Raw genomic sequence first — 24784 nt, 5'->3', positions numbered from 1 at the left:
CTACATAAAGTTATTAAACAGCAAATGAGTATTTGATTTATTTCATACCATGGCTCAACACTGCTGCCTCAGTGCCAGGGACCCGGGTTCGATTCCAACCTCAGACGACTGTCTGTGTGGATTTTGCATATTCTCCCCATTTCTGCATGGGTTTCCATCGGGTGCTCCGGTTTCCTCCCACAGTCTAAAGATGTGGTTAAGTGGACTGGCCATGCTAAATTGCCCACAGTGTTCAGGGATGTGTAGGTTAATTGCATTAGCCATAGGAATTGCAGGGTTAGAGACAAAGGGATAGTTCTGGGTGGGATGCTCTTCAGAGGGTTGGTGTGAACTTGTTGGGCCAAATGGCCTGTTTCCACACTGTGGAGATTCTATGATTCGCTACAGTATACATAGTAAGCAGAAGCAACAAAACTTTCTTAGCATGAAAATTTTTTCTTATTTTGAAGGTGTTTCTTGAGGTAGCTATCCTTTGGTATTCATTTGCTGAACCTCTGTGCCAGAAGGGTAATTTATACCCTTCCAAATCATCAGAAAAATTCACACCTTGAATTATGCTTTCTGGTGTCCAATTTCTCCCCCTCTTTTTATCCTGTCGATGTGCATTTAGGTCTGCCTTGTCAAGCAGTCTGAACATTTCTTCTATGAGAAATAGTATAAGAATATAAACTGCAAAAATTTATAAAGAATAACCTAAAGGAAAAATAGAGCACTCAGTCATGCATTATACATGTAACTCAATTTGAATGTAACTGACAAAAATTGGACAAATTAAAAATATTAAATGCTTTAGAGTTTCTCTTCAGAGGACATTATCCAGAAATTAAAAATCATTAATGACGACTATTAAAAACACACTGTACAACATGCTTTATTCATAAGCAGGTACAGAAGGCATTACATCACATTTGGTACAACAAGCAATTAAGCAATGTTCATCAATTCTAACTTTGGCACAACAATGTCAGCCTGACAAAGTGTGTACCCTGGTTTAATTGTGAAGGGTAAAACAGGTACCCCTTTACTTAGACCAAACAAGACTCCATTTACAACTTTTGTTTAGTGCTAAGTTTAGCTGCCAGTGACATAAAGTGTGTTAAGACACCACATGACAACTGTGCGTACTACAATACGAAACAGCTCAATCCTCAAGTTTATGACTTTAGAAGAGTAAAATGGGCCAGTTTTATAGAAATTTCAGAACTCAGCACCTTCACCTGCAAACACCGTTTGTCTGTATCATAAGATTTGCATTGTTAAGCATCCCTCGACATAACATGCTTCATTCCTCCCGACCTCCCAGACACTCACCAGGCATTCATTTTTACTTCGGATAGTTTACTTGCTTTAGGTCAGTTTAGTATTGTGTATAATATTCATCCTGAATCAAAGAATTGTGAAGGGGTTTGTATATTATACACAGAAGGTTTCATCGAATAAATCATGACGATAGTATACTGTATTAATCTCAGTTTGTTTTATTTACAATGCTCAAATATTTATATTTCATTACCTCCCATTAAATATTTCTTATGGTATAACTACTCTGATATCATATCTTTTTCAGCATGACTTCACAAAACAGTTGAATAACCTTTCAAGTTTCAAATACAGCATTAAGCCTTTGTAAGCTTTTTACTATTGTGACACAGCAGGACAACTTTCAGGGGAAGTCAGGAAATACTCCTCATATTTATCATAATGAATAAAACCTTACATTGTACCATCCATCTCATGAAAAATAAACGGTATTTAACAATTCTTCTTCAGGTAGCCTCTATATAAATTTAAATGGAATTTACAATATGCAAGTTCAAGGTCTCTGTCATACTGATGTAACTAGTAGCTGATCAGGCTGACAAAAGAGTTGAATACTGAAAGGGTGAAGAGTTGAAAGAGTTGCAGCTTCAACATCCTCTGCTGTTTTGCAACCATTTATCAAGAGTACACATTCTTAAAAGCCATTATGTTTGAAAACTGCTTAGGGACTGCAACAGTTAAAAAGCATACAATACTTAGGGCACAAAGTGGGTTAGGGACATTCCTATCTAAATAGTCTTTTAAAAACTACTGAACAAGGAAATTCTCTCAAAAATCCAAAATGGGTTTCTGCCTCCATACTCGTTCATCTTTGATATAGTAAAACCTTTTGCTTTTCAGTATTTTCTAAGAATATTAAAGAAAATAAAAGTCTACCAACCATTAAGTAACAAAAACCTGGCAACATAATTGTTAAGATGTGAAAGATTATATTCCAGATTGTACAACTATAAATTTCAAGCCCAATTGTCTCTCCTAAGAGCGTGTATAAAGCTGTTTTGTTGGAAATTCTACCACAAATAACAAATGGAATAAAAGCACGATTCTATACTTGCTGGGGGTAGTATGCTTTACTATGCCCTCTGCAGGACAAACAGTGGTAAGGAATATGATGTAAGGCTAAAAATTCACTATGCGATCTTCTCTTTTGTGTACACAAGCCGTTACAAAGTGGTGCCTTTGATGAGACAGAAATATTAAAGAGCTAAGTTCCTTTCGGTGGTGTCCATTTCAAACAGCTTGAGTCGATGGTTTTGTTTCCGTTCGTTCGTTTTGCTTCTTTGGCCAGCCACTCATCTATTAGATCCTGAAGTGAATTTTTTTTAAAAAAAAGTTATGTAACAGCTGACAGTAAATGTATACAATCAATAGTTTAATTCTGTTTACTTGATTTAGGTCAGTTTAGATTTGCGTGGAATATTCATCCTGAATCAAGGAATTGTGGAGGGAATTATATATTATACACAGGTTTCACTGAAAAAAATCATGACAATAGTTTACTGTACATTTTATCAACATTAAGTTTTAGCTGACAATTTATCAAAAACATCAGTGCAATTGAAGAGTATGTGTTAATCATTTAAAATTTGTCACCATCCATTTTTTTGTAATAAAGTTGTTAACTGAACCAAAATTCATCTTAGGGATCATAAAGTTGCCTGAGAGGCAAACCAGTAAAAAAAGACTGTGTCTAATAACAAGTCATTGCATGAATAAAGTCTTTGTCAATAGTATTTACTTCTATATTGTTAAATTTAGGACAGGCTGAGTTAGAAGACTAAGTTAAAAAACATTTCCAGAATCTCAATTTGTGGTGCAATGTCAGAATTGCCATTTCTTGCATGGAGCAGAAAACATGTGTGCCATCTGTCAAATCAAATGGTTGTAAAAGATCTTATGGTGCTACTGCAGAAGAGCAGGGGCAATATCTTGACTTTGTGGCCAACATGTATCATTCAAGAAAAACTGTGCAAGATTTTTGGCCCTTGCCTGCAAATCGACTACTCAGTTTGCCTACAAAACAATATTGGCAATTCATATTTGTTAGTTGTGAAGCACTTTGATACTTGCATATGTCAAAGGCAGTACTTAAGCACAAGTTTTTCTTTTCAGAATTATTTTAGCAGTTCCAACAAGTTAATCATAAGTTTTCCTTACAGGGGTTTGGGACCTGGGGAAAAGAGGTGCTACACTAAATCGTTAACTTGCTAACAGGGAACAGTTTTGTTATGCAGAGCAGTAAAAAATGCTGCCCTCTGTAAAGGGTGACTTATTTCGGCACTACTTCCTATAGAAAAGAGATTGAATTTTCTGATTAATCAGTTCAGTGATGTTATCACACACCCCTTGAGCAGGTGGGACTTGAACCCAGGTATTCAAGGGTTGATAATAAACATAATCATTGCCATCAAACTTTATTACCTGTCGTTTTAAAACCAAATGTTTTCCCTTCCAATATTTCAGCATCTGTAATGCCTGAAGAGTGCTGACAATGTCCACAGGATTCACTGCAGTTTCTTGACTGATTTCTACAAAAATAAGATGTTTTGGGTAATGTGTTATACAATATAAAAATGGCTGCTCCGATTAACAAATGCCCATTTATATAATTTCAGAATAATAAAGTAGCATGGACTGAGAACAACTTCAATGCTGCCTCCCAAAAGGGAATGCTCCTCTCATGGTATATGGCACAATCCTTTTTAGAAAACTGCACTCTGCTTTGCATCAAAATCAGGCTGTACCCCAGCTGAGAACTTGTGATGCTATTTTAGCAGAATTTGCGAGGCAAATCTACACTGAAAATAAAGAAAGAGTAGAGTAAATCTACAAAAGGGAAAAAAAAAGTACCTGTTTTCTCAAACTTCAACTTATGTTGCAGAAAATGTATTATTTTATACAAGGACTAGTCATTGATATTTTGTTTGAACAACTGACAGTGAAATATCTGATCTTTCAATATTCCACAAAATGTATGAAGAATATTAAATTCCTAACTTAGAATTTGCATTTGAACCAGAATAACACAATATAAATTGCATCCAGCATACAGGAGGTTCAGTCGATCGTATAATAAAGCTGGACAAATACAAAAAAAACATGCAAATGTTAATATTTTTACTATCTGTAAAATTTTAAAAAATTCTAGCCACTCAAACCTTGACAAATCTCTGGATCTGAACACACACACACACACACACACACACACAGTGTTTTTCAGGAATCAAAGTTAAATCTAATAGTGAAAGTGGAATTCAATAAATGATTCTAAAAATTTAGATCTTGACTTTCTAATCAAAATCTGCCTGTGAAACGGCTGCTAAAGTAGCACAATGCAAGTGATAAATAAAGGTGACCTTCTATTTGAATGTATTAGAATTGCAAACTATTATCTATTACAGGCAAACTGAAAGATGCTTAGTTTCCAAGGTAAATGGCACAACTACAAGGCATGTTTTATCATATATACACAATATTTTTTTTGTCCTAACATTTGTTGTATAATATAGTGCACATATCATTTAAACAAAATTCTGGCTAACAAGGTCAAAGCACTTGCAATGTTTGCGATCAAGTGACTTTCTAGCAACGAAGGCTTGACAAAATCTCCACCAAGTATTCATGGAAACATTTTCTCCTTCTAAAAAAATACATAACTTCTGCCCTGTAAGATTTGGTCATGACCAAGTACACATGTTCCAAAAGACACTCAATATTCAAAAGGGATAATCTGGGCTGTTTTACTTCACTGATAAGTCTCATTGAAAATATACGTGCATTTTTAAAAAGAATTGCAGTTCACTGCTTTTGTGAAAGTTTACATCCAATCAAGTGAATTGTGTGTTTGAAAATTAAGTAGTTGAACTTGCATGGCTTTGTATGGATAACTGGCACCTCCACTTGAACTACTATTGATGACACTGTGATATAATTGATTTTCCAGCTCTTACTTTCGAAGAATAATCTTAACCATGCCAAGAAAAATAAAACACTGCATTCAAGGTAAATGTACGTTTATGCAGGTTCCATTGCTGATTCTGTGCAATTAATTAAATTCCCAAAATCAATTTTGAATTCTTGTTGAAAGTCAAAATATTATCCAATTTGTACATCATAAAAAATGATAACCATTAATGATGCTGTTTTCTGAAGATGGTTTATTGCATCCATAATTTCATGCACTTCTACACCTGACTAGATTCTACCTTCATGACCTCAATTTCAGCTTCCTTCTTTAAAAAAAAGGCCTCCAATAAGTCTTTCTGTTCCACCTTTCAATCCCTGGCCAAGAGGCAAAGTAAACAATCTGTTCCGTAGGCCTGTCAATACCACTCTTCAGCTGCTGGCAAGGAAGTGCACAACGCTACAAATGAATACCTTTCTTCTGTTCATCTTCACCTTGTTCTTGCCTCATACCACTATCCAACTAATAACAAAACAATGAAAAGAATTGGTGAGAAAACAAAAAAAAAACGAAGCCCTCACTTTCTGATACTGTACATTGTAGCAATAGCATTTTGTGGTGCTGTCTGCACATAGATCATAAGAGTCTTTGATTGCCTTGTTGGTTAAAGACATCAGACAGTGCACCACACTTAATTCATAGGGGGATGTGGGGTAGTACTAAATGGGCTACTTGTAACTAATTGCATTGCCATTGAGTTGATCTAGTCTGAGATAGGGAGATGGGGTGTGTAGTAGGGGAGGGATGGGTGGTGCGGTGATGCAGCTAAGACATCAAATAGTGAGTAAACTCTTTTATTTTATTACACTTGCCAAGAACACAAACCATAACATGCTTTGAAGTGTTGTGAATGTAATTGGTCTATTTTTGGTAGCGATATACAACAAAAGGAAAAACAGAAAATGTAAATGGCTGCAAAATATTTCAAACCAAAAGCATAGGATCCAGACAGAAGACATATTCATTACTGAAATCTAAGTTTTGATCTATTTTCACCTTTGATAGAGATTTCCTTGCCCTGAAAGTTGTGCAAATACCGTAGAAGAACTTCCTTCCAATAGCTGCGGTAGCTGATAAGCCCCAGGTCGGACAGGGGACGTTCTGGGGAACCAACTTTCTCTTCTACTTTGGACAGCAAATAGCCTTTTACAGAAAATAAATTGTTGTAAAAATGAATTCATTTAGGGAAACATGCAGTATGCTTTAAATTCTTAGCATGATTGTTATGATCTTTTTTGGTACTGTTATCGCTCAAAGGAAGTATTTGACCACCCAGAAATTAACGGATGGCACATCTTCTGTCTTTTACAAAATGTTATTGCATATTAAAAATAATTAATCAAATTAAGTACTATTATCTTAACTCAGCTCAAAAATCTTTATGCTAGTAAAATCAGTATATTTTTAAAACATATGAGCTATGACATTAGCCATCTGTAAATGATAACAGTAATTAGTTGCCAAACTGAATTTACAAATATACAAGTTACTCAAACCAGGCCAAACAGATTCTTGAGACTGCTCTGCCATTTGGAATAATCACAGCTGATGGTGTGATTGTGACCGAATTCCATTTTCCTCCCTACTCCATTGTTAGTCAAGAATCTAGCTGCTTTAAAAATGTTCAACCCTGAGTTAATTGTTCTCTGGTGCACAGAATTCACGACCCTCAGAAAACCATTCTTACTTCTTTCTTAAAATGAAGGATTCCTAATTTTTAAAAACAGTATCCCTGATTCTTGTCTCTCCCATAAGGGCAACATCTTCTCACTATCTCCCCTGTTAAGTCTCCTCAATCTTTTAAGCGTTTCAATAAATTCATCTCTCAGTCTTCTAAACTTCAACAGACAGAGGTCCCAATGATGTTCTCTATAATGTCTTCATCTCAGCAATCAATTGAGTACACTTTTGATGAAATATTTAATGCAATTGCATCCTTTCTTAAGGAACACGACCAAAACAGTATACAGTACTCCACATGTGGACTCACCAATTCTTTTTACACCTGTGGAAAAATGTTCCTACCTTTCGATTACATTTCCCTTGCAATCAAAATATTTTATATGTTTTCCTAGTCACTTACTGTACCTGCATCTTAACTGCATACCTGTAGTTACAGAATTCTGCAACCTCCATTCAGATTATATCGTTCCTGCCAAAGTGGACAAGCTCACATTCTCAGCATCATACATCATTCAGGGCAGCATGTGGCTCAGTGGTTAGCACTGCTGTGTCGCAGTGCCAGGGACCCAGTTCAATTCCATTCTTTGCACGCTTTCCTGTGTCTCGTGACTTTCCTCTGTGTGCTTTGGTTTCCTCTCAGTCCAAAGATATGCACATTAGGTGGATTGGTCATGCTAAATTGCCCAGTTTCCAGGGATGTGTAGACTAGGTGGATTAGACATGAGAAATGCAAGACTATAGGGAGTTGGGGTGGGATGTTCTTGGGGGGGTTGTGTGGACTCAATGGGCCAAGTGGCCTGCTTCCACAGTGTAGAGATTCTATAATACTCCATCTGCCAAAAGTTGGTGCACTTAACCTACGTATATCCCTTTGCAAATTCCCTTATGACCACTTCACAACTTATTTTCCTACCTTTCTCAGTCAGATCAACAACAATGGCAACAATACATTCAGTCCCTTTGTCCAAGTAACTCTCATAGATAATTAATAATTGAGGCCTTAGCACTGATCCCTGTAGAACTCCAGTTGTCATATCTTGCAAACCTGAAAATTACCCTTTCACACCTATTTGCTGTTTACTGCTGGCTGACCAATTATTAATCCATGCCAATAGCTGTCAGCAGTCAGAGAGTAGAGACAAATAGGTCTTTTTCAAGATGGCAGCCAGTAACTAGTGGAGCTCTGTGTGGGTTCAGACCACACTTTATACATTAACGATCTGGATGAAGGAACAGAGGGCATAGCTGCTACATTAGCAGATGACACAAAAGAGGGAGAGTGGGGCAGGCTGTGTTGAGGCAGTGAGGAAGCTGCAAAAGGACATGGACAGGCTAGGAGAGTGGCAGATGGAACACAATGTGGAAAAGTGTGTGAGGTTATGCACTTTGGTGGGAAGAATAGAGATTAGGCTATTTTCTAAACGAGGAAAGGCTTTCGAAATTTAAAGCGCAAAGGGACTTGGGAGTTCAGGATCAGGATTCTCTTAAGGTTAGCACACAGGTTCAGTTGGCAGTTGGGAAGACAAATGCAATGTTAACATTCGTTTCAAGAGGACTAGAACACAAGAGCAAAAATGTACTGTTGAGGTTGTATAAAACTCTATTTAGACCGCATACAAAATATTGAGAGCAGTTTTGGATGTGCTGGCATTGGAGGGGTTTAGAAGAAGGTACAAGAAAGATCCCAGGGATGAAGAGCTTGTTAAATGAGGAGTCCAGGACTCTGGGTCTGTGTTCAGATGATTGGGGGGGGGTGGGGGAAGGAGAAGATCTGATTGAAACTTACAGCAGACTGAGACACCTAGATAGAGTGGATGTGGAGAAGATGTTTCTGCTAATAGAAGAGACTGAGGCAGTGCCCTCAGCTCCTAGAGTGAAGGATGCCCCATTTTAACGGAGACAAGGAGAGATTTCTTCAGCCAGCGGGTGGTTAATCTGTGAAACTGCAGAAGGCTATTGAAGATAGATAGGTTCTTGATTAATAAAGGGTTCAAGAGTTAGCAGGGAGAAGGCAAGAGAATGGGGTTGAGAAACTTGTCAGCCATGATCAAATGTCAGAGCAGACTTGATAGGCTGAATGGCCTAATTTTGCTCCTTCAACTTATGGTTATCCCCACTCCATTTTGATTTGAGATTTGGCACTTTTGATGAATTACTTGGAGAAATCCCAGTACACCACATTTACATATTTTCCTTTATTATGTTGTTTTCTACTTTAATAAATTCATCATACACATTTCCCCTTTGCAAACCCAGGTTTACTCTTCCCAAACACATTAAGATTTTCCAAGTGCCCAGCTATAACCTATCTAATAACAGATTCCAGCAATTTTCTATGTCAGATGTGAGGTTAAGTTTCCTGCTGTCTGGCTCCCTCCTTATTTGAATGGATGAGTTACTTTTACTAAATTCCAATCAAAGGCTCCATTTCAGGATCTACATAATTTTGGAAAATTAAAACCAATGCACCTATTGCAGCAGGCAGTTCTTTTTAAATTTAAAGATCCTAGAATGAAAACTATCAAGACCTGTGGACTTATCAGCCTTTCGTTCTAATAATTATGACCAGCATATTTTAAACAGCCCACAAGGGCAGCAAAAGTGTATTCTTATTACAGGCAACATGTCTACAAAAAAATGTGGATGAAGCCACATGTAGGAATTCTGCCAATCCAAAAAATTGATGATTTTCTGACCACTGCCAGACAGAAAAAAAGGCATACGGCAATCTCTGTTTTTGAGAAATCTAACTGACCTCATCACTGCAAAAATCCTCGAAGTCACAAAAATAAAAAGGGCCAGGCAGACGAGCCAGCAAGCCAAATAAAACTAAATATCTTATAATCCTTGTGGGGAAGAGTAATCAAGTTCAAAACACCTACAATTTCCTCTTCTACAAGGTGCGGCTAACAATCCTCTGCAATATATTTGTCCATCAATTATAAGGCATTCATCATCTAACCAGCTGCCAAATGCTTTTATAAATAGAAATGTATGAAGTTTCACATTCGACCAATGCAAACTAACTTCATAATCAATAAACATGTCTACACTTCTCTTATGCTAAATTAAATTTAAATTAGCATTTAGGAGCTCATCCTGAAAGGCATTATTATTACTTCAATTTACTATTAACAATCATTAAGAATTCTTAATTAATTAATTGTTTGGTCATATCAAAGTTGAACCGTGCTAAGGGGAATAAGAGCGAACTAATTTAAAATTAGGTGTTCGTAACAGGGAATGGGGGAGTTTATTCCAGAGGATTTTACAATTTTGGACTTCCTTTTAAGGTAGCGAAAGAGGGGTCATTGAAAATATTTAAGGCAGAAGTGAATAGATTTTTATTCGGTAATGTAATCAATGGTTATCAGGTGTAGATTAGAATGTGGAATACAAACCACAAATAGATCAGCCACGGTCTTGTTGAATGGCAGAACAGGCTCAAGAGGCCAAATGGCCTACTTTTACTCCTAATCTGTCTGCACGTACACGAAGCTTTAAATCCTGTACCCATCAGGACAAGGATGCAAGAAACAGACTTGGGGGGGAAAGAAAACACCAATTTAGTCAGTAATTTTTTTATTACTATCCAAACATTCCAATTATGAGCTAAAACAAATTCTTTAGAGAGAAAAAAAATACAATAAATTTGAAGTTACAATATGACAGCCGGCACAACCTATTAAATGCATATTCAAAAAGAAAGAACACACATTTCTAAATCAATTCATTGGATTAGGATTTGGTATGCTCTTCAGAGGGCTGGTGCAAACTCGATGGACTGAATGGTTTCTATCTGCACTGTAGGGATTCTGTGATCCTATGACCTCCTGACATGTAGTTACTGGACAGAAGAATTGAGTCCTATCAAAGATTTATTTCATTCTCTTCCAGTTTCATACTGTTCATGAGGTTGCTCATTATTTTAATCACAAAGCTTAAAACTTTGCACACAACTGCCATGACACTGCTACTTGTAAATTCTGCCTATGTCCTCCTCTTATTCTTTGCCCACTTCCTTGAATTAAATTTCTTCTTCATTTCGTAGCACCGAGACACATGACTGACTTCAAATACATTTTTAAATCTAAATTGTTATTCAAACATTAAAAGATAATTTTCAGACTTAGCACAATACTTAGCATGTACTCCATTCTATAAAGAGGCACAATGATCCAACAGTAATAATTATGGAGTGATGAATAAGTTCTTCGGAATTGCAAACACCCTAAACATATTCAGAAGTCAATTAACAGTTTGATATACTGGGATTAGGATATGTAAAGGAGGAATCATGCAGCAAAACTACATTTAGTCAGGTCAATGTCTAGCAGTAAAGCGTCAAACAGTCACTATCATTACCTTTTGATACTTACTAAAGTCAATTAGCATTTTCCCAAAGCCTTGCCTCATATACTGTGGCATTGTTAAAATGCATGACACGTTATAGTTGAGGAATGAATTCTTCTCCTGAAATAAAAAATCATTTGGTTATATTCAGGACAGGTGACTTATGTTCAAAACAGCATTTCACCATTTTCAACCCTCTAATAAAGCTACCAATATGAAAGTCTCATTAGACTCAATGATGACTCTTCATATTGACACTTTTAGGTTGTATCAATGTCATTCGACTATGTTGTTACTGCAAGCCTTCCTTTTGACAGCCTAGCATAATGATTATGAACAGTGAACCAGATAATGGCATTCCTACATAGCTGAATAACACAGGAGAAAATGTGGAGGAGGATGATGTTATTCAGTGTTAAGAGTTGCAGAAAGGCTGAAATGGATGAGCAGCAGTACTGTACCACTGTCACAAAAGATGTCAATGACAAATTTGATTAGTGATGTGGCTTAGGTTGAAACCTTATCCAGAGTTTTAAAATGGACTTGTGGGAAAGATGTCCCTTGATATGGGAGGTGTAAACACATACAAGGTCTCTGGGGAAGGGCTTATGCTCGAAACGTCGAATTCTCTATTCCTGAGATGCTGCCTAACCTGCTGTGCTTTGACCAGCAACACATTTGCACCTCTGGGGTTTAGCTCAAAAATTCTAAAATATACCAGGAGTTAGCAACATCTGTTGGCAGGAAAACCTTGTGAGTCCAATGAACTGAGCAGGATGCACACATTTTGTTTTTTTCTTCTCTCTGGTATCAGATGTTGGCAATAATCTGTGTTGACCATCCCTCATTGCCCTCAGATGATGGTGCATTTCCTTTCAAACCAATGCAGTATATGATTCTGACCATTTTGAAGGAACAGCAATCTTTGCTCAAGTTAGGATAATGTGTTTTATTTGGGAAAAGGAACTTGGAAGCTAATCATATTCCCATGAACTGACCAATCTTGCTCTCAATGGTATGGATTGAGTTATTGAGGCTGGTTGCTAGATTGTACATAAGGCAACCACAGTGCACCCTAGTGGTGGAAGATGATACTGACTCCAGTGATAAACATCAAGCAAGCGGACTACGCCATCGTCTATGAACCTGAGCATTATGGCAGTGGCTGACATCATGGTGCATGATATGTATCTGTCACAATCTTGATATCAGCCCTGTAGGTGAAGATCTGCTGAAGTGGGCCAGTCAATACTGGATGCTCAACCTCTGTTATGCTTTTCAGAGAGGACATTAATGCCCAAAATGAGGGATACAAATATCTTTGAGGAGGGGTCAAGCAGCATCTGAGAAGCAGGAGAACTAATGTTTCAGGCATAAGCCCTTATGCGCGAAACATCGATTTTCCTGCTCCTCTGTTGCTGCCTGGCCTGCTGTGCTTTTCTAGCACCCTACTCTCGATTTTGATCTCCAGCATCTGCAGTCCTCACTTTTCCGATACAAATATCTTGATTCCATTCAAGGTTGGGATAAGAGATTTTGCTTTCACCTTGTAGGAGTTGGTCATTACTTGGGTAACGTGAATGTTGTCAGCCAGTTTTTAAGATAGGTCAAGACGTCAAGGTATTTCTGATTCAATTCTCCACTGCATGACATACTGTACCATGGCCATCATACATGATGCAGCCAAATGTTCAGAATCATGGTTAATGTGGAAAAGAGAATCTCTGAAACAGATGTCTCACCACACCCATCAGTAACTAGAGAGGCTTCTAAACTGGCAACCAGTGTAAATGTCTGGCAGGATTGTGGGAGTATCAAAGATCGTACAGGCCTGTTTAGCATGGCTTTAACAGAAAATAGTTGAGGCATATCCACATTAAATCCTTTGGTCAGAATAACCAGTAAAGACTCACAGATTGTCATTTTGCCCAACTGCTCTGCCAAACTAAATGGTCTGCTAAGCAATTTCTTTTGATTTAACCTATAAAAAATGGCTGAATAAGAGATCTTACAGTCAGATGAAAATGATGAAAATGTGTTACTGGAAAAGCGCTGCAGGTGAGGCAGCATCCAAGGGAGCAGGAGAATCGACGTTTCGAGCATGAGCCCCAGTCAGATGAAAATACCAATATCTATGAATTATTTATCTGAAATTAATTGAAGCTTTTAGACAAAAGAAGCAAAAGTGGCAAAGCATGGGAGGATGGCTTATAGTGCTCATAAAATTTTATTGAGCATGGAATTTAATGGTAAGCCTAAAAAGCTGAAGGGTGATGCAGATATGGCACTTGCAAACTAACCTATAACAACACAAAAATAGACTCATATAATCAAAGATTAAAAGAGAGTGGAGTCAACTTATTACATTACATCTTGTTCAAAACCTAATTAGACAGCAGATACTAAAGTAATTAGGAATGTACATGCTCTTTAGAAAACGTGTTTCGCAAAATCAACAAAATATGACAGAACTGAATTATATGATTAATTTCAGACCATTACAAAATTTCTATTGGACAGCTCAGTAGCAATGATGGGGCTGAATTCACAGAATTAGCTTGATTGATTTCTATAAAGTGTAAAAGAAGCAGAATGACAAAAAATTATTGCATCTTCACATTACCCATGTTTTACCTAAGAGAAAAACAGCCCCTTGTATGTTGCTACTTAAAATCGACCTGTCAGGGATTCACTCTGAATGCATAATCCAGTGCCGTGAGACATAATTGATAGCGTTCGTGCAATTATTTCCCAGGTGATTTAAGTAACTGTGTAGAGTTCATTCATTCATGTATCCTGTGCACTCAATTTACACAAGGTCCCCTGGGTCAGATACACTTTGAATGAATCTTGAGTATGAATCTGATATACTTTGTATCGTATGCAATAGATTCTCTGGAGCTGATAAACACAAAAAATTCAACAGCACCTCATCTCAGAATGAGGTTTGGAAGGCTTGTATGTTACAAACTAATTAAATTTACTGGAAAAATCTCCAATTTAAACTTCCTGTGGAGGTTGAGCAGTTGCTTTAGGTTTTTATAAATTCTGTACTAGGGTTACAAATATGAAAATGTAATTCAATATTGTAAAGTGTTTTCTCAGCCATTTGCCTGATAAATAAATCACTGCATTTAGACATCAATTGCACAAACTATTTGTCATCATTTATTACAAGAACTGAACTAAATCACAACGGAGGAACAAAATTAGTTATTAAGCTGAACAATTCTAATCTTTTTTCACATAAATCACTACCTATCACATATCTATGCACGTACATAAGGTGGATACATGCTGGCACCTCAATGACTGATACAAAATGAGCTCAGAATGTCCTCAAGTGAAACCTTTAACAACTTCAGAGTGGAACAAAAATATTAATATCTATAATGAGAAAGAAACTAAAAGGCTGGTAATTATTATTAAAACCAATTGCGTAGCTCATCAAATGACTGCAAAGGCAGACCAAACAAATATATTGGGCCTGAATTTGAACCAGGCATGTCATGATGTGCCCTGAGGGCTGGACATTTCTCACTACTGCAGATTGAAAATAAAATTGCACCACAAATTTCTGGAATTGTGAGCGTATAAAAAAGGATCTGACTCTATTATAAATGACAGAATCTACAGTCAATGTCTTTAAGTAACAAATTCTAAAGATTCAGAAAGAAAGGAAAAGCAAGACTGGATTGAGAGAGGAAGTAGAAAGGAAAAGCAATAAAAAATGCAAAATCTTAAATGCAATTTTAAAAAACTCCAAAAACAAATGCAGTAACAAAACACCATAGTTTCAACTGTTCCATTTTTGGGCCAAAAAGGATAAGTAGAATTTCAAGACCATAATCCTCACTCCTTACTGCAAGCTGAGTTTATGTAATAGTACAAACGCTTCAATTTACTGATTCACTCAGCTCTCATGATAACTACAGCCGAATAACACAAATGATCCAAAACTTTGCAGCATGTATCTCTTCCTAAGCACAAAATTACTTACCTATTTATGATTAACAGTACACATTAATTTTGCTGTTATTTTGCAACAAGCTGCTTTTGCAAGCCCATTATTTGTGTAATATTTGGTAAACAATAACTTGTAGCCAAGTTTTTCAAATACTCCATACACACTGTATTGAGGAAAACATTACACTTAAACTGAGATGAGGATAGACCATGAAAATAAAACTGTAACATTCCTTACCTTGGAGAAATATCCAACAAGATGACACCCTGTGTTATCAGCTTCTGTCATCACATAAAACAAGAATGGTTCTACATCATAATATAACGTCTTGTGGTCCAAAAATAACTTAGCCAAAAGACACAAGTTCTGGCAGTAAATCTAGAACAAAATGAAAAGAAAACATTAAAGAGACACGTTAAAAGATATTCTTGCCCGATAAGAAATCGAAAACTTCTTCAGCGAGATAGGATTAAACATTGCTTGCTATGCAATTTCTTCTCCATTCCCAGAAACCATACTGAGACAATAAGCCACTGTCACTAACATGGTTTTAATATCACACCCAAGTGGCCTTTCTACACGTGAGCCAAATATGTTCAGCATATTCAATTGATAGGGGGCACACATATACTTTTGAAATACAGATCATCAAAAATAAAGCTGTTTCTCATTTTCTTAGCAACAGGAACAAAGGCTAAGTACATCCTGTTGAGAATCATCAAGACTAAAGCCAATTAACTCAAAATAGACCAAAACTAGAATTCTCTACATTGGGCATAGTCTTTGCCGACTTATTCAGAAAGAAATCTCTAGACTTCTCACTACTTGGAAGAAAACAGGTTGAGGGGTTTATCAATTATCCTTCTTTGCAAATCTACAACATTATCAAGGAAAACTTAACATTCTTTCTAGCAGGAGAAATGAATACCAATTCAACTTCTCCAACATTGCAGGATTTGCAATTGTGCCTTTCTGAACCAGTTAAAAGTTAAAAGGAAACATGCCTGGCAAAATCTTGAATGAAGGAATTAATCGGCTAGAACACACTGTCACAATTTTGAAGCTCAAGGGAACCAGTTAACTACTTAGTCCCTCATTGTACCAAACCAGAAACTAAGAGTAAAAAATCTGAAATACTCTAAATGTGGGGAAGGTAAATAAAGTAAGAGAGTGGAATTCTACTCCTGAGTATTAGACAAGGATGGAAACTGCAATTTCTACCTTTATTCCTAAGGATTTTTGAAAGCATTCAGATGAAAACCAAATTTTAAAAAAAACTGTACAGATTCTCTTCTATGGCTGCATTGAGAATCACCATCTGACTACTGGTGGAATCCCACAGATTTAGAGTGATGCATTATTTACATCCCATGGGAGTTGATGGTCAAGACAATAAATTGATTTTCTCTTTTAATGTATGTTGAGAAACAGTATAACTAGGAATGTGAGAGAAAAGATAACTATTAAAGAAATAAATTTCAGCTAAGAAAAATGTTTTGTTATGGTTTGTTTTTGTTTGAACAGTCTTCAGAAGACTTAATTTCAGATTAAAGAAATGACATCCCTATAATGTGGAGATTGACCTTTATTTCTAGGTCTTTTGTCAGCTGCAGGAGGAAGGAAGCAAAGGACAGAATGGAAGACAGAGAAGGAAAAGTAATAAGGGGAAAAAAATAAAATTGTTAGGTTCATCATTATTATTCTTTTAACACTTTGGAGATAATGAATTAGGTGGATACAATGTGTAATCAGAAAATTCAGCATGGTGACCTTTCTGAATACAGTATGTGATTAGTTAAATTATTTTGTGATGGCAATTGACAAAAAGCTAATGCAAAGGTTAGTACTATGAAAATATACTAATATTTATTTTAGCCTCCAAAATAAGCAACGGAAGAGGGGAGGGCTTTGCTCAACATCTTTCACAGCTCAGCATTTCCTCAACATTACGTTGCTCAAGTCTTGACACAGGATGAACACAACAATTGCCTGATCCAGAGGAGAAAATACCATCGTAGCCACTTAAACAGACGTTTATTTACATTTAAAACTGAAGAATTGTATACACAGAATGTCTGTGATGTCTGGAATGTAACCCAATATTTCAATAGCAAAAAAAAATTAGGAGTTTCACTCTCACTGCTTATGACACTTCAAAATCTTTCTTCAATCTCACATTACACAATCAATCATTAACTCCTGTTACTCATTCATTACTATCCAAAGTGACAATATGCTCTGGAATCTGAGCAAAATGTGAACACATAGTGGAATTGTGTTATTCCAAACATTGGAAAAAATCTACTTCAACTTTGAAGAAATGTTTAAAACCATGAGGCAGATGTAAAACAATTAAGCATTTAAAAAGCACGAGTGGTGAAATATTTGTTGCAGTGGAAAGAAAAACTATTTGGGTCAAAAACATTTAGTACCTGAGTAGTTTTATTTTAAAAATACCTTATTTTTCTTTCCATCCACCTCAAATACTGATATGTTTCCCTTCCTATAGATTTCATCGCCTGGGGGATGCTTCCATACACATTTAGCCTAGAAGAAAAAAAATTAAATAACAAAAGGTATAACATTTTTATTCTTTGTCTTGAAAATTGCATTAGTTTGTTCTTTTAGAAATACTTTCCAATATACAGCATATTTTATTTTTCTGCATTTTTAACTGCAGACTCAAAAGGAATGGGGAAAAAAAACAGGAAAGTTTGCTGAAGCTAGATGGACCACAACTGGACTACTGTGAGGCTTTATGCCCCTTACCTAAAGGAAGATAGATTCTAGTGTTAGATGTCTTATGACGAGAAGATTGAATAAGTTGGGCCTATTAATCATTGGAATTTAGATGAGAGGTGACCTCATTGAAGCACAAAAGATTCTTGACAAACTGAATGTGCAAAGGTTGTTTCTCCTGGGAGAGAAAGTCTAGTATCAGAGGGTATAAATCTCACAAAAGATGTCACCAACTTGAGACAAAGATGAGCAAGAATTTCTTCGCTCAGAGGATAGAGAGTCTGGGGAATTCTTTATCAGAGAGAGATGCCAAGGCTGGGTTGTTAAGTTTGAGACAAACAAAATTTTAATCAGTTAAGGAATCAAGGGTTATGGAGCAACGACTGGAAAGTGGAGTTCAGGATTATCAGATTGCACTGAATGGCAAAACAGACTTTCTGGGTGAATGGCCTACTTCTGCTCCTATACCTCATGTATATTATAACTAGAAAAGAAAAGTTTTAAATCAAGGATTGCTGGAGGGTTGCTGCACTTTTTGAAAGCAAATAACCACATAGTCACTGCAAGCACTGTTGGTACTAACTGTAATTGAAGTTCAGTTTGCAGGTGACTTGGATCCAAATGGCTATCTACAAAAGGAGCTATGTTGGCAGTAAGTAGATGAATGATAATTGATCACTAGTCAACAGACCAATGATAAATCCTTCTACCTGCCAACCATGGGCTTGGTTCACAGGTAGCTAAACAGCTAAGGGCTGTGAACAGGAAAGGGAGAAAGTTAAAAATCACGATACCAGGTTACAGTCCAGCAGGTTTATTTGGAAGTACAAGCTTTCAAAGCGCTGCTCCTTCATCAGGTCGCTATTGGGCCACGATCATAAGGGACAGAATTTATAGTAAAAGATCAAAGTGTCATACAAATGATGTGATGAAATAAACAAACCTAGATTGCTGTTGTCTTCAATCATGTAGAATGGGGTTTCAGGTTTCGATTAATTAATATGTAAATCCCAGAACCTCTTTCAAGTCATGTTTCCGAAATAACTGAAGGTTTTATATAAAAAAAACGATGCATCTCGGCTCAGACAGTGCATTAAAGGTGTGAGGTAACAGTCTGTCTGTATCTCAACCTCAAGTCAGACTGGTTCTATTTCCAAAGTAGGAATTGATAAAATGTCACATGGACTGACTGCCCACAGACTGTATGTTTTTTGAACAAAATAGAATGTATCTGTAAATGCAAATTCATCCCACAGACTTATACATGAGAGTGCATGCATGTGAGGGAGGGAGGGGGTGAGACAGAGTGTGAGAGCTCACACATGTGCGCCCAGGTGTGACGGAGTATAGCCTGTGAGAGGGTATGAACGTTACTGTGGGAGTGTGTGTGTGCCTGAGAGAGAGCGTGTGTGTATGAGAGAGGATCTTGTGTGTGCGCGTGCCTGTGTGCAGTGGGGTCACCTGTTGTGCGACACGAATCCAAAAAATCCAGTTGAGACCATCCTCATGGGTACTGAATTTGGCTATCGACCTCTGCTCACCAACTCTGCGCTGTTGCGTATCCTAAAGTCCGTCTTGGAGGAAGGTTACCCGAAGATCCGAGGTCGAACGTCTTTGACCGCTGAAGTGTTCTCCGACTGGGAGGGAACATCCCGGTCTGGCAATTGTTATGCAGTGTCCATTCAGCCATTGCAGCATCTACTTGGTCTCGCCAATATACCATGCCTCGGGGCATCCTTGCCTGCAGCGTTCGAGATAGACAACGTTGGCCGAGCCACATGAGTATCTGCCACGTACATGGTGGGTGGTGTCCCCACGTGTAATGTAGCATCCATGTTGACACTCTTACACGTCTTGCAGTGGTTGCCATGAGAGGTTTATATGGTGTTGTGGTCGATGTTGCCCTGAAGAATGGGCAGTTTGCTGCAAACAATGTTGTTTAAGGTTTGGCGGATGTTTAAAGGCGAGAAGTGGAGGCGTAGGGAAGATCTTGGCAAGGTGCTCATTGTTCAAAAAGCATACAATCTGTACGGCAGTCCATGCAGCATTTAATCAATTCCTACTTTGGAAATAGAATGAGCCTGACTCAAAGTTGGGATAGAGACAGACTCTGGGTAGGGGGAGGGGTAGAAAATAGTATAGGCTAGGCAGCAGCAAACATCAGAGTCCAGCAACCCAAAGCAGTTACTGTGATTCTGGAAGTATGGTGAACTGGACAGTTAGCCATATCTAGAGATCCTTCTCCTCAATGAGGCAAATGTAGACAACAAAACCTATCACCTGCAAAGTGCCAGCTCAGACTCCGGCTGACACAGTAAACGAGGACCTGGATTATGAACCAGAGTTTAAAGTCATGATTTACCAGACAACAATAATCTCCATTTATCGATATGCCTGTCCAACATTAGAATCACATTTAATGTCAAACATCGTGTTGCAAGTTTTACAAGTGCAGGCTGGTTGAACACAACCTTGCTTGCTGCAAACAGCTGAAGGCTTGTCTTGTTTGATCAATCTGCTAAGTCTTTGGCATTGGATGTGATTTTGCAACTGGGCAATGTTTGATGGACAATCTTGAATGTAAGTGTAAATAATATTGACAACTGATTTAGGATTGTCATCTGGACTCTCATTGTGGTGCACTTGCATGTACTAGAAGGTATACATTTAACAAAGAGGGTTATGTTCTTTGCAGGTAGAAACAAGTGTTCTCCACTGCACCTGTTAGAACTCAACAAAATGGATGACAGCCATTCGCTGGCTCATTTTTCAGTGTAATACCCCGACTAATTAGGCCTGGTTTAAAATTGTGCAAAGCTTGTCTGTTAACAGTCAATCAGCAGAATGGTGAATTTGCCATAGCAATACTTCTACTAATGAGAATCCACTTGCCAACCAAACAGAATTTTTCTCTCATGCATTACAACTTCTTTTTCCTTGATTTTATAATTTGGCAAAATGTCTTGAGTACAAGATAAAAAGGTTGAACAAAATGTCTTTTTTCAGTGAAACTCTAACTCTGCAGTACCAAATAAATTTTTGTTATATATATTAAAAATCTACATTGTGCTGATTATTTTAAAGTCAAAGTTAATCTTAAACCAAGCCAGAAATTGACAATTAACTCATTTCTGTGCTGAAGCAGTTCTAATCATTCACGATTATTTATGTAGGTAGCAAAAACCTTATACGACACAACATTATACTTTTGTTCTGATAAACTCTATTTTATAGATATGAGCCAACATGATTAAATGAGGAACAAAATCACAAGTTACTGGAAAAACTCAGGCAGTTAGGCAGCATCTATGGAGAGTAAATGGTTCTAATGATATGTCACTGGATTTCTAGCATTCGCAGTTCTTTGGTTTTTTTTATATCAAATGAAGATTGGGGCTTTTCAGAAATAAAGTCAGAAAGGTTTGTGTGTGACAGGAGTGCATCAATTCAATTTTGTCTACTATAGTTTTAGATTTTCTGGTTGGAACAGCATGCAGATTCCAAGTGGCTTTAAAGTGCAGGGGTCAGTCTGTCTGTTGGATAGGTGACAAGTAATTAGCAATTGAGGAATTAGAAAAATAAACTGATTTCCATCAGACAGAAAGACAGATTGACACTTGTAGCTTTTAGCAAGACTGATGCCTTCAGCCCGAAGAAAAAGACCCAATCTATGTTTCAGGCTAGTAATTTCCAACTACTTGGCTCAAACTGAACAGCTGCCACTATATTCCTCAGGAAATTCTGTTCGGTTTGATTCAGAAACTAACCAGCACACACAGGGGATGTCAGAAGAAGCACTTAACTGCTAAACCATAAGTCAACCATCATCTTTACTTGCTTAGGAAATTTGATTTATACTGAAACTATGAAAACAAGAAGCTGATTATATTATTAGAGGGCAAGAAATGGATTCTTCATTCTACTCTATTTAGATTTATTTCCTGTACATGTTGCTACATTTCAGTCACCACCTCATCTGCCACAAAGCAGACTGCACTTTAATTATCACAAAATTAAATCTGAACCAATTCAATTATTTTATTTGCTTCTGCCAGCAAACAATTTACCATATGCCTGCGAAGGATGGTCTGACTTTTCATGTATTTGAGACAGAACTCGCACATATATAGCCTCCCGAGACGAGCATATTCTTCAGGGTATGGAGAATGGTACCAGGTATCCAACTCGTACCGACCAAACACTATGGTCTTAATCATGTTGCTGCCTTCTGTAATTTGGCCCTGCAACCTTAACTTCTCCTAAAGTAAAGAAAGAAAATTGAAGCTGTGCATCATTGTCAAGTGCTGTCTAAGCAGTAGTCACAGTTCCCTGACAGATTAGTTACACTTTTTATCTGGATTCAATAAAAACTGAATTACATTTACAAATTCCACAAAATATGTTACAAGCATGCCACATCAGAGATTAGAACGAAGTGTGTCTGCATTCAGAATTTTGATGTCTTGCCTGAAGGCAGAGAAAAACAGATATTCAGCCAATTAAAGTAAAAGAAAACTGAAACAAATTCTATTATTCATTTCTAGAAACAAAGAAAATTACTATGTAAGTTTGCACTTTGCTCATTAATGTTTCACCATTGCTGCCACCTAGTGTCAGTATCAAGCATTAAAGAGTTACAGGGTGAAAGTTTTTATACGTTGTCTGTCCTAAACCTTATACTATGGGAAGGCAGTTGTTTGGTAATACCGTGGGACTTGAAAACAAATGCTACTTGTTCTCAAGATATAGTTTCAAATTCCACAGGAGATGGTAAAGTTTGCAATCATCAGGAATTAAAAAAGCTGGTCTGAAAATGATGTGTGATTATATCTGACATCCTTACCTGATCTGGCTGACACAACTCGAGATCCAGGCAAAGTGATAGTCATAGAGATGTACAGCATGGAAACAGACCCTTCGGTCCAACCCATCCATGCCGACCAGATATCCCAACCTAATCTAATCCCACCTGCCAGCAGCTGGCCTATATCCCTCCAAAACTTTCCAATTCAATACCCATCCAAATGCCTTTTAAATGTTGCAATTGTACCGGCCTCCACCACTTCCTCTGGCAGCTCATTCCATACATGTACCACCCGCTGCGTGAAAAAGTTGCCCCTTAGGTCTCTATTATATCTTTTCCCTCTCACCTGAAATTGATGCCCTCTTGTTCTGGACACCCCCACCCCAGGGAAAATATTTTGTCTATTTATGCTATCCATGCCCCTCATAATTTTGTAAATCTCTATAAGGTCACCCGACGTTCCAGGGAAAACAGCCTCAGCCTTTTCAACCTTTCCCTATAGCTCAAATTCTCCAACCTTGGCAACATCCTTATAAATCTTTTCTGAACCCTTTCAAGTTTTACTAAATCTTTCCGATAGGAAGGGAGACCAGAATTGCATGCAATATACCAACAGTGGCCTAACCAATGTCCCGTACAGCCGCAACATGACCTCCCAACTCCTGTGCTCAATACTCTGACTAATAAAGGGAAGCATACCAAACGCCTTCTTCACTATCCTATCTACCTGCGACTCCACTTTCAAGGAGTATGAACTGCACTCAAAGGTCTCTTTGTTCAGCAACACTCCCTAGGACCTTACCATTAAGTGTAAAGTCCTGCTAAGATTTGCTTTCCCAAAATGCAGCACCTCTCATTTATTTGAATTAAACTCCATCTGCCACTTCTCTGCCCATTAGCCCATCTGATCAAGATCCTGTTGTAATCTGAGGTAACCTTCTTCGCTGTCCACTACACCTCCAATTTTGGTGTCACCTGCAAACTTACTAACTATACCTCTTATGCTCACATCCAAATCATTTATATAAGTGACAAAAAGTAGAGGACCCAGCACCGATCCTTGTGGCACTCCACTGGTCACAGGCCTTCTGTCTGAAGAACAACTCTCCACCAACTGTCCTCTAGGCAGTCAGGGATGAGCAATAACTACTTACCTAGCTAGCAATGCCCATGTCACAAAAATGAATGAAAAGCATTACTTATCCTTTGGTTTTGCCATCATGCTTCCTTTTGGATTATAAACAATATTAATGTAATGTCAAATTACTGTCAATTATAGTTAAAAAACTGGGTTTACTCTGGCTAAACCCATTTTGCAGAACACTTTTGGCAAGAGGATATGTCAATCACTCATGGCTGATTTACAAGACGACCTCATGGTGAAAGGATTACAAAACTCACAATTAAAAACTTAAAAGAATTAAAATGAATGAAACATCTGCTTTTTATATGTTGCTACTGCTTATAGAAAGTGCTGATAAAATCACTAGAGGTGCAAGTTTATTTCCAAGCTCAACTGCATCAGGAAATGGTACACTAAATTGTATTGTGTTTGGGCTGTCTGAATTGCCAACAGACTTTTGGAGAGATGTCTGCTGCGATGCCTAGCGGATTTTCTCACTGTTTCTTAATAAAATTCCCACATTAACCACTGACCCCACCCTGTGTGTCATCTGTCACATCCGATTCCGGCTCCATTTTACCACACACCATTTCCAGAACAAACTGCCACTCGATGGATATATGCAGAATTCACCAGTATCCCCCGTGGGTCTGCTATCTGTTTCAACTGTTGTACATCCAGACAAGCACTGTCAGTCCAAAGCAGCCCTGCATGGCTCCTAACATTTGCCCCAGAAATCAGCATCCAGCTGTATGGGCAGGGACCTCAAGGTCCAGCTGACAAGTTAGCGCAGAAGCAGAACTTAATCTTTCTCCAACATCAGCAGTGGTA

The 24784-nt window shown here is 37.6% G+C and overlaps 1 protein-coding gene across 4 annotated transcripts in view; it reads right to left on the bottom strand.

Moving 5' to 3' along the window:
• Positions 1–855: 855 nt before the first annotated feature.
• The window catches only part of kat7b (K(lysine) acetyltransferase 7b), a 91259-nt gene continuing 67330 nt past the window's right edge, over positions 856–24784 (bottom strand). For all 4 annotated transcript variants that reach the window (XM_060849095.1, XM_060849092.1, XM_060849093.1 and 1 more), the window contains 7 exons: positions 22094–22285; positions 17745–17834; positions 15525–15665; positions 11347–11440; positions 6281–6427; positions 3742–3848; positions 856–2626 (listed from right to left, as the gene is read on the bottom strand). In XM_060849095.1, the coding sequence (XP_060705078.1) occupies positions 2525–2626; positions 3742–3848; positions 6281–6427; positions 11347–11440; positions 15525–15665; positions 17745–17834; positions 22094–22285 (873 nt within the window). In that variant the 3' untranslated portion in view covers positions 856–2524. The remainder of the gene's footprint in view (positions 2627–3741; positions 3849–6280; positions 6428–11346; positions 11441–15524; positions 15666–17744; positions 17835–22093; positions 22286–24784) is intronic.

This window comes from Hemiscyllium ocellatum, chromosome 32, assembly GCF_020745735.1.
Source record: "Hemiscyllium ocellatum isolate sHemOce1 chromosome 32, sHemOce1.pat.X.cur, whole genome shotgun sequence".
Lineage (NCBI taxonomy): Eukaryota > Metazoa > Chordata > Chondrichthyes > Orectolobiformes > Hemiscylliidae > Hemiscyllium > Hemiscyllium ocellatum.
The sequence above is the reverse complement of the archived record's forward strand: the minus strand, read 5'-3'. Positions and strand labels throughout refer to the sequence as shown.